Source organism: Tupaia chinensis, unplaced genomic scaffold, assembly GCF_000334495.1.
Source record: "Tupaia chinensis unplaced genomic scaffold, TupChi_1.0 Scaffold143814_1, whole genome shotgun sequence".
Classification (NCBI taxonomy): Eukaryota; Metazoa; Chordata; class Mammalia; order Scandentia; family Tupaiidae; genus Tupaia; species Tupaia belangeri.
This window is the reverse complement of record NW_006203664.1, coordinates 272,110-282,234: the sequence shown is the minus strand read 5'-3', so window position 1 is coordinate 282,234 and position 10,125 is coordinate 272,110. Positions and strand designations below refer to the sequence as shown.

General features: G+C 53.2%; 1 protein-coding gene across 2 annotated transcripts in view; it reads right to left on the bottom strand.

The window, feature by feature from the left end:
- Window positions 1-10,125, bottom strand: part of SLC13A5 (solute carrier family 13 member 5) — a 34,722-nt gene that overhangs the window by 12,426 nt on the left and 12,171 nt on the right. For both annotated transcript variants that reach the window (XM_006165135.3, XM_027766982.1), the window contains exons 4-7: window positions 9,498-9,685; window positions 8,310-8,478; window positions 6,234-6,356; window positions 1,628-1,843 (exon numbers count right to left, since the gene is read on the bottom strand). In XM_006165135.3, coding sequence (XP_006165197.1) covers window positions 1,628-1,843; window positions 6,234-6,356; window positions 8,310-8,478; window positions 9,498-9,685 — 696 coding nt within the window. The remainder of the gene's footprint in view (window positions 1-1,627; window positions 1,844-6,233; window positions 6,357-8,309; window positions 8,479-9,497; window positions 9,686-10,125) is intronic.

The following is a 10,125-nucleotide window of genomic DNA, read 5'->3' as shown; positions in this document are numbered from 1 at the left end:
GGGAGGAAAAGAGGGAGGAAGGGAGGAAGATAGGAAGAGGTTCAACTGGGTATGAATGCTGGAGCCCCCAGAAGTCAAGATCAAGAATGGAGTGATAGACTGAATCCTAGCTCGAACCTGAGATGTCCACATTCTTGATCACCAATTTTAGGTGACCCCAAGCAGCCCTTTCTTCTGCAATCTGTGTTGTTCCCTGGCTGGACTCCATGACCTCTTCTCAACCAGAGTGTCTAGAATTCTGGGCTCACCAGGGTAACTGCAAGACTTCGGTGCCAACTTAAGCACTTTCAAAATGGAATAGCCAACACAGGTAGCCATCGCCTCACCCACATCTTCTGACTATTCTGGGGTCCACACACTTCTCGACCTTCCTTCCATTCTGATCTCTTAGCCAGAAGGAACTACATATACCCTTTGCCAAGTATCTCAGAAGCCTCTGGACCCCAAGATGTGTGTCTTAGAAAGAACTTGCCCAGATCTGAAGGTAAGAAAAGGGATCAGCTTGAGCCAGTAAGTAGCATAGAGGTTAAGGCAGCTGGATCCCATACGGCCAGTTGTGTGGTCTGAGTCCCAGACCCAGTGGCTCGAAAAACATGCCTGGAGAGGCCAGCAGATGGTGTAGCAGTTACATCACTGGACTCCCACATGGCTGACCACGGTTTGAGTCCTGGACCTGATAGCTTGCAAATCACGCTGGCACATGTGCGTGCATGCCCAATATCCTGGGCAGAGACTAGAGGAGAAGGATCTATGGTGTAGCCATCCCTCGTGGAGGGTGATTTCTCATTTTCCCTCTCACTGTCTCTGTCTCTGTCTCTCTCCCCAGGAAGCACAGGTGCCCTAAGGCAAAAACCTCTTTAAAAAAAAAAACAAGAAAAGAAAGAAAGAAAAAGAAAAACATCCTGGGCACTTGTGTGTGCATGCCCAAAATCCCAAAAGGAGACCGGCAAAGGGACTGCAGCATGGCCAACCACCCTGGGAAGTGAATTCTCACTTCGTCTTTCTCCAGTGAGCATATGCACTCTATAGCAAAAACTAAGAGGGGGGAAGAAAAAAGAAGAAAGAAAGGAAAAAAAATTAAAAAGGGTCTGCTGGTGGCACGTGGTTATGCAGCATTCTGCGATTCTGGGTACACGCCTGTACATGCGTGATCCGGGCTGGCTGAGCCTGGGGAGAACTGCAACATGAAGACCCTGTTGAGAGTGCCTGTCTCTCTAGCCCATAGAACAAATAAATGCATACACGTAAAGGAAGAAAGATAAGAAAGGAAAGATGGAAGAGCAGAGATCTAGAAACCAGAGCCCTGTGAGCCCTACTCCTGGCCCAACGAATCCCTCTGTCCACCCTTCCCAGTCATGTATTTGCTGCACATACAAAGAGGAGGGGGTGTCATGTGAGGAGAAAAGGGTGCCATAGAAACACTTCACTGGTTTTATCATGAAGGTTGGCAAGAAGAAAATGAATAATCTTGATACCAACAGAGCATTCTCCAGAGCCCAGCTCCAAAGCAAATGAGAAGTGCAACAGCCACATGTGAGTGCCAGTGCTGGACATCCCTCATGGCCAAGACCAGCAGCATGTGGCTGCCAGTGCACTACTGGAAGGTTCTACTGAATGAACTGCTTACTTTGTCTCACCCTCCTCCCAAGCGATGGACACCCAGCCAGGCATGAAGCCGGGGTCGCGGGAGAACCATAGGACGACTAGCAACAGGAAGCAGATCAGGACGTTGACCTCGGCGAAGGAGATGGGGCCCAGCTTCCTGTACTCCTCCTGCAGCACCTCGTAAGTAGCCTTCTCATTGTTCTGCCTTTCCAGCCCGCAGCCCCAGGACTTTTTAAAACTAGATAAAGCAAAAGTGAGAGATCAGCAGGGCAGATTAGTGGCTTGGGGGCTGGCCAGATGCAGCCTGAATGTGGCACAGCAGAATACTACAAAGACATTACACTGTCCCTCGCCAGCCATGGGGCTGTAAGCGAGTTGCATCTATGCAGGCACAGAAGCATTTTCTGAGAATCCCATTCACATGTTCCAGCTGCTGGGCTGAACGGGGTGGCCAAGAGCACTGTCCCCAGAGGATCTTCTCTTGTGAGAGTCTTCCCAGGATCCTACGACAAAATTCGCAGGAGGGCAGGGTCCGTGTGCTGGATGAGGGCATCACGATGCCCGCGACGTGGCACATTTTGGAGCACGGGAACACATGGCCTCCTGGGTTGCTCAGGGGTCAGGAAAAGAGGTAGCAAGTATGGCCAAGGGGACAAGGCTATGTGTCCTGAAAGTCACCTGCCGGATCACCAGCTATGGCATAGGAAGGGACTTCTCTTCCTTTGTACCCTTGGCTCCATGGACCTAGAGACTCTGGCCAGGGGCTTTGGGTTTCCATGATAAGGGATGACATTGATCATCCTAGCTGCCCAGGACTGGGGCCATAAGGGGCCTAAGCCCATATCTGGTGCTGGTGACATGCCCCCAACTATAGATTCTGGGGCCACATTGTCTGAGGCTGGTCCTCCACAGTGGTGCACCAAGCCTTCCAACTGTCTCATGCTAAGCAGTTTCCCTCTCATCTCCAGCTTAATTTTCATCTGGTTACTATGGTGACCGCTGGGCTGGCATGAGATATAAGCAAATGGGTCTAGTTGACCTGCGGGGGCCCAGGGTTGGGGTGCAGACCAAAGTGTCCTGCAGCAGAACAGCTTCACCACCGTGCACCACCATGCACCACCGTGCTCCACCACCATTCACCACCATGCACCACCATGCACCACCGTGCTCCACCACCATTCACCACCATGCACCACCATGCACCACAGTGAGCTCGGACTGAATATGCTGCAAAGTCAAGCGGGGGTGGGGAGGAGTGGTGAGAGTCGGGTGGGGGAGGAGCAGGGGATGCTTGAGTGCCCAAGGGCCTCGGCCATGGCAAGAGTACAAGAGACTCCTCAGCCCTATTTCAGGGGTGAGCCCAGGTGGGATGGTTGGGCATAAGCTAGCACCAACATCCATGTAACTCTCAGTGGTCCCATTGCAGCATGGGGAAGAGCCTGTAGCTCCCTCACATGGATGTGGCCTAGGAAGCTGCCCATAATCTCGCAGGTACAGCTCTTCTGGCTTAGACTTGAGGCCAAGACTTTGACGTTATCTCCACTCTCCACAGTCATCCAGAAGGTCTCTCAAGTGAGAGCACCATGTGGCAGGTGCTCCCTGACCTCAGGTGAGGTAGTCGAGGAGGACACAGAGGTGGCAGGATCACCAGGTCCTGGTATGTGCCAGGTTGCGCCCTGGGCCAGAGCACTGTTCCTGTCATTCAAACTGAGTGTAAATAGCTGTCCTCTACCTTCCAGATCTGGAGCCAAAACAAGGCCACCTCGAACTGCCCATGCCTGTCACTTCCATGTCTGAGCTAGAGCTGCGTGTCAGGGAAGAGGGGACAGTGCAGTAGCCCTGCACCCCTGCATCACCCCCACAAGCAGACTGTGGAAGACTTGATACAGCGGCCGCTCTCCAGGCTCCCTGCTGGTCGAGAAGAGCTGATGGAGCAAACTGCAACGGTTGGGCGAACTGCAACGCTGGTTCCTGACTGTGAGTTCCCCGGGCCTGACATCCACCTCCAGCTAGACAGGAGGTTAGCATGTGGTCCTGGTGCCAGGCCAGCTCCCTTTTCTTGTTCAGTTGGCCTTAGGGCTGGAGAGCAGCCCCCAGGCCACAGGTAGTTTCCTGACACTTGGTCATGCTGAGGCTGGAGGCAAGCTAGTGGTCTTTGGCCTCCCCAACAGAGGACACAGTCTAGATGAAGCCTAGCTGCATGGGTTCAATCTTAGTCCCACGTCCGCTGAGCTGTATAATCCTGTGGAGGCCATTTACCACCCCGGCCCTAGTTGCCTTATCTGCAAATTGAGAATAATAATGGGAGGAGATGAATAGTGCAGCAGTAAAAAAATAAAAATAAAAATAAAAGTAAATGCCACACCGAGAGACTGACCCACCTAGGAAAGCTCTAGCTTCGAGTCCAGAGCCCTTTCTGAGTTCGCTGGCCCTGCACTTGCCGTCATCTGGGGCAGGCTAAGGCTGGGGGTGGACCAGGACGTCAGGACCCTATTGAAGGTGCTGTCTCTCTCTACCTCTCGCTGTCTTTTGATTGTGGAAAAAATTAACTTTGAGGGACCAGCAGTTAGCGTAATGGCTATGTCACTGGACTCCCATGTAGTCAACTGCGGTTCGCTTCCTGGATCCGGTGGCTTAAACTCACGCTGGGTGCGTGTGCGTGTGTGCCCAAGATCCCAAGAGGAGAATGGAGGAGAAGGGATTGCAGCATGGCCATTCCCCCTGGGGGGTGATTTCTCGCTTTCTGTCTCTTGTCTCTCTCTGTCTGTCTGCGAGCACACGCACCCTATAGGAAAAAAAAAAAAAAAACCTCTCCAAAAAATAAATAAATAAACTTTGAAGTAATAATAGTACTCATCTCACAGGCTGTCATGAAGAGATACTAAGTTATGTGTAAAGTGCTTAACTTAGTGTCTAGCACATAACACATACTCAGTAAATGCTAGTCACTGTTACAGTCACTGCCCCCTGAGGAGCAATCACGGGAGCTTCCTTTCAGATGGGCTGGCATGTAGGGCAGGGTGGGCTAGTGTGTGAATGATGCCATTGCTTTGATCATTATTTTGACAGTTTTGAGTATATATGGCCGTTTCTTTTCTTTTCTTAGAGATTTTTACTATAGGGTGTATACACTTGCCAAGAGACAGAGAGACAGAAAGTTGAAAATCACCTCCCAGGGGTATGGCCACGCTGCAGTCTCTTCTCCTCCACTATCCTCGCAGGATCTTGGGCACACATGCACATACGTCCAGCGTTAGTTTTAAGCTGCCGGGCCTGAGGCTTGAACCATGGTCAACTATGTGGGCGTCTAGCAATGTAACCATTATACCACCTGCTGGTCCCTATATAGCAATTTTCTTTTTTCTTTTTCTTTTTCTTTTTTTTTGGAGAGGTTTTTGCTATTGGACACGTGCTCACCAGAAAGACAGAGAGAGACAGAGAGACAGAAAGTGGGAAATCACCCCCCAGGGGGGATGGCCACACCACAATCCATTCTCCTCCATTCTCCTCTCGGGATCTTGGGTACACACGTACATGCGCCCAGCATGAGTTTAAGCCACCAGGTCTGGGACTCAAACCACGGTCATGGGAGTCCAGCAACATAGCCACTACGCCAACTGCTGGTCCCCCTGGATAGCAATTTTTAACTGTAGTTTTGAAACAGTTCCTCCCGCAGAAGACACCTTAGAGAAACGTTTCAGTTTCCTCATTGGATTCCAGGTTTCCGCGGGCACTTTTGCCTGAGCTCTGAAATCTCCTTATGGCCACAGGGCTTGAGCTTTCATGCCCTGAGGCACAGAGCGTGTGCTCTCTGCTCGCAACTCGGTATCTCCCATCCTAGCCCCACACGATCACCTTTGTGCCACAGAGAAATTGGTGCCTTTTTAAATAACAACATTTTAGGTATTTGCCAACCACAGGTCATGGTTTCTGTCCAAAGTCTGGCTGCTGTCAAAGGTGACTCCTGATGAAATTTCCTGAGTGCTGGGAGGAGGAAGGTCGGCTTTTCAGATCCTGCACACTGCTGGGAACGTTGTGGACATCTGTCCAGGTCTGGGTTTGGATTGATTTGCGCGTTAGCAGGAAGTCTGCTATGACCTGGCCCGATGGACCCATTCGGCCACGTGGATGCTTGCCCAGCAGCGTGAGATTGACACATGGGGACAAGCTTGTCTGTCATTGCTTTGAGCATGTTGGTGGTGCACCTGCTCTTTCTCTCTGGACCTAGGAGCTGTGCTGGGTGCAGGAGTCAGTGAGACCCTGGAGAAGCTCAAAGCCAGGGAGAGATGTCCAGGGGCAGCTCAAAAGACCGAGCAGGAATTTTCTCAAGACATAGTGGAGGTAGGGGAAGTCGGGGAAGGTGGTGGGGAAGCGGCAGCACCAAACTGGCCGTGAAGGCTGAGTAGGTGGGAAGGTCGGAAGGCAGGAAACAACATTCCAGGAAAAGGGAACAGTATGTGCAAAGGCCGTGAACAGCCTGAGGTGGTCCGGGCGGGAGGGCAGACTAGAGGGGGAACGGGCTGGAGGACAGTCTGGGCCCGAGCAAAGATAGTGGAGATGAGCCTGGAGGGCTTTCTGCAGGTGCGTTACAGAATCGGAATCCTTATTCTGCGAGGGCGCAAACTTACTTGAATCTCATGTAAAAGCACTGGAGCCACAGCCAGGCGAGCAGCAGCATGATCAGCATGTTGGGGAAGGCAAATGCAAACCACGAGGCGAAGTTCACGAGGTCGTTGCTGCCAGGGAACAATCTGAAAGGAGAAACACTGGTCCACACCGCACCCGGAGGCCCAGCTGTGGGGACGGGGCTGGGCTCTGAGGCGGAAGCTGGGCCGCAGCTGGGCCCTGAGAGGGGAGTCCATGTGAGGGCCACGTCCCCCTGAGGTCCAGTCCAAGTCCATTACCAGGCACCACCCTTTAATCAAGTTACCCCAGCACGAGATTAGGCTGAGAAATGGCGACTGGCCCTTCTGCGGGTGCAGACTCTGCTGAGAATCTCAGGAAGGTTATGACCTATCCTTCTAGAAAAATGCACCTTTGTACACACATGCATGTGATTGCATGTATGACCACTCGAGAAGATCCACAGATGCTTCAGAATCTTACCCTCTGGATTTCTACCAAGGTAGCACCCCCTTAGGAAAGCACATCTGGAAAGCTCCCCAAGGTGGAAATGGAACACATTTCCGGGGACTGGAGGAGGGTCACTTCCACCACAGGCCCCGCCCCTCATCCTCAGTCCTCTGCTAGCCCCTGGGGCTGGCCCAGGTGTTTGAGGGTGTATAAACAGACACGGAGCTCCCCCACTCAGCCCAGACAGGCTGCTTTTTTCCAGAGGGAGAACTATAAGGATATCATTACAGAAAACACTCCCGGGATCAAAACAATCTGTTGTTGAACCTCACGTTTCTGCCCAGCCGGGCTCCAGGCCTGTCTTGTCCTCCTCCCAGTGCCCACCCGGCAGCCCTCCCACCCCGTGCAGGGTTCTTGTCTGTGTGCGAGCACCACCTATTCCTGTTCTTGCCCGCCATAATTTGTATGTTCCTCAGCTAAGGTGTTTATTTCCCGGACCTGCCTGGAACTCTCCCGGCAACTGCCACCGCATGGGCAAGGCCCTGGCTTCTCTCTTTTTTGTGATCCCAGCCCTACTCGGCACAAGGCCAGGCACAGTAGTGGGGTCCTCGTGGCTATGTTCCTTTGTAGCTAAGGCTTGGAAGTTTTAAACCACCCCTATGGCTCACCAGGGGCCTCACAGTGGGATAGGTCACCTCAAGGGCATTATGGGGGCTGTCATGAATGAGATAGGGAGGCCATGAGTAACCCAGCCTCAACCCTTTATACCATCGTAGACCCCTGATATCATAGGGCCGTCTCCATTAACAACCAAAGATGGTGAGCTGAGTTGGAGGGTCTTTTAGGGATATCTATTTTATACAAGTTTTTTCTTAATAATTACTTATTTAATTTTATCTATTCATTCATTTATTTTAATTTGACCAGAGAAAGACAGGTGCACAGAGAGAAGGAAAGTGAGAAGGCAACCTACCAGGTCTGGGACTTGAACTGTGGTTGGCCAGGTGGGAGCGTCCAGCGTCTTAACCACCATGCCACCTGCTGGCTCCCATTTTATTTTTTAAAGAGTTTTTTTGGTTGAACTTTATTTATGTATTTATTTTAATTTGGCTAGATAGGGAAAGTGAGAAGGCAAGCCACCAGGCCTGGGACTTGAACTGCAATCAGCCATGTGGGAGTCCAGCACACTTGACCACCACGCCACCTGTCAGTCCCTATTTTCTATAAGTTTTAACCAAAGACTCCAGCATCTAGACTATGTAGCTCAGAGTTCAACTCCCATTTCCTCTCTGAGCTGGAATCCTGAGCCCTGCTGTCAAAACCACGCTGCATAGGCAAGCAGCAGCCACGGGAGCAGCTTCCCTCTCACGCGGGTCTGCACGTGGGGCAGGCTGGGGTGGGTGTGAGCAATGCCTGCTGGTGGGCTCCGTCCCAGGGCAGGAAGCAACCTTGGACGTCAGGAACCCTGGCATGTGCTCCCCGTCTCCTCTGAGAGCTTCTGAGTGGGTGCAGAGGTGCCTGCCAGGCTCCTAGACCTGGCTGACCCCAGCCCTAGGAAGAGGGAGAGATGGGTAGATCCCCCAGTCCTGGGACCCACTTTGTTGTCCCCAAAGGTGTGGCCGGTGACTTACTCGTGCATCTGGCCCACGAGCACCACGTTGGGTCCGGTCCCCGTCAGGGTGGCAGTTCCCCCGATGCTGGCCGCATAGCACACGCACAGGGTCATGGCCTTGCACATGTTCTTCCGGTCACGATCCTCTTGCTGCCTCTTGGCAGGACCTTCAAAAGTCACCTGGTTCCCTGTAGTGGGGACACTGCTGTTAGCTAAACAGCTCGTGGGGGCTGCCCACCCAGCGCCAGCTCCTGACTCTGCTGCGAGCCTCAGGGCCAAGGCAGGGAGGACTCTGCTGTGCTGATCCCCCACATAGACTCCTCGGCTCCAGCCCAAAGTCACAGTCTGGTCTCACAATCTTCTCACAATCACTACCCCTGGCTTCCCTATGACCCCTTCATGCTCCATCCAGACGAGCAATGTAAGCCCCCCTCTCCTGCCTCCTTACTGTTGCTCCAGCTGCCCCTCCTTCTAGGGGGTGTTTAGATCCATCTCGAATGCCCTTTCCTCCTAGTGAGGGCTGCCCCGTCCCTCCACTCCCCCAGTGTCTGACTTAGGTGTTCCTGTGGCTTCCTCCAAGTCAGACGGTTGTGTCAGGGGCCTATTTTCACTATTTCCACTGGGCCACGTTGGGGTCTGAGGCAGGAGTGTGCCTGGTCACCTCTGAAGTCCCGGAACCCCACCCAGGTCTGGCAGTCAGGAAATCATCCCTGAGCCCCGAGCTCCCCTGTGTGGGGCCTGGGGATCGGGTAGGTAACAAGGCAGAGCAAAGCAGATGCCATCTGTTTGCCACCTAGTGGGGAAACCAACATGGGACAGCAGTCCTGAGACCTGGACGACTAGGGAGAGATGTGACCTGCCCAAGGAGCTTGGAGGAGGCGCCCCTGAGCACAAGCAGGAGGAGCGAGAGGTGAGGGGCACCTGTAGGTGCTCAGAAGACGCCCCAGGGACTAATCACAGGACACACGTAGCACCCTCGGTGACTGGTGGGGACAGGGTGGGACCTCGCTCTAAGCTCTGCTAAAGAATCGAGCTTTCATGATACGTTTCTAAACTAAAGAAAACAGTATTTCCTAGTTATTTTTCTCTATGCATGTTGAAAGGAGGGTTCCTGGAAATAGGTAGGGATAAGGAGGTGGCCCAGGTGTCGGCAACAGAAGGGGAGGCCACCCTCACGGTGCCAGCCGCACCCTGCTGAGGGGCTCACCTGGCAACTCGCTGGTCTTGCCCTTGTCCACCAGTTCCAGTGCCCCCAGCCCGTTCTCAGCAGCCATACTCGTGGCCTCCAACTGCCGCAGCACGGCCTCCACGATGGGCACCATCATGGCAGTGGTGGCCGTGTTGCTGATCCACATGGACAGGAAGGCTGTGACCCCCATAAAGCCCAGCATCAGCCTGCAGAAGAAGGGCAGGGAGGAAAGCCAGAGAATGCCCCGCTCCAGCCCTCAGCCTCCGTGAGCAACTGGTCCACCCCATGGGGACCCAAAGGTGCAGAGGCCAACCCAAGCCCAGGCCCTCTAATACAGTGTAGTGCCCCCTTCATCTCCCCTTCTCTTGGTCCCCCTTCCTCTCTCCATGAGCATTACTGATGTCCACTCTGCTGGCTGCTGGGGCCACCAAGAGATCTTGGAGGAGCTCTCTGTCACTGGGGAGGACTAGGCATCCAGACAGTGCTCCTCAACATGGAGATTGCCCAAGATGACCTAGGGGGTGTGCAGGCAAGCCCAGATCCCCACTTCTAAATAGATCCTACTTTCCTTTCCCTAAATTCAGAAAAGTTATGCAGTCAGCCTGCAGAGGTAAGGTAAGCTAAGCTGGGGGCGGGGGGGGGGGGG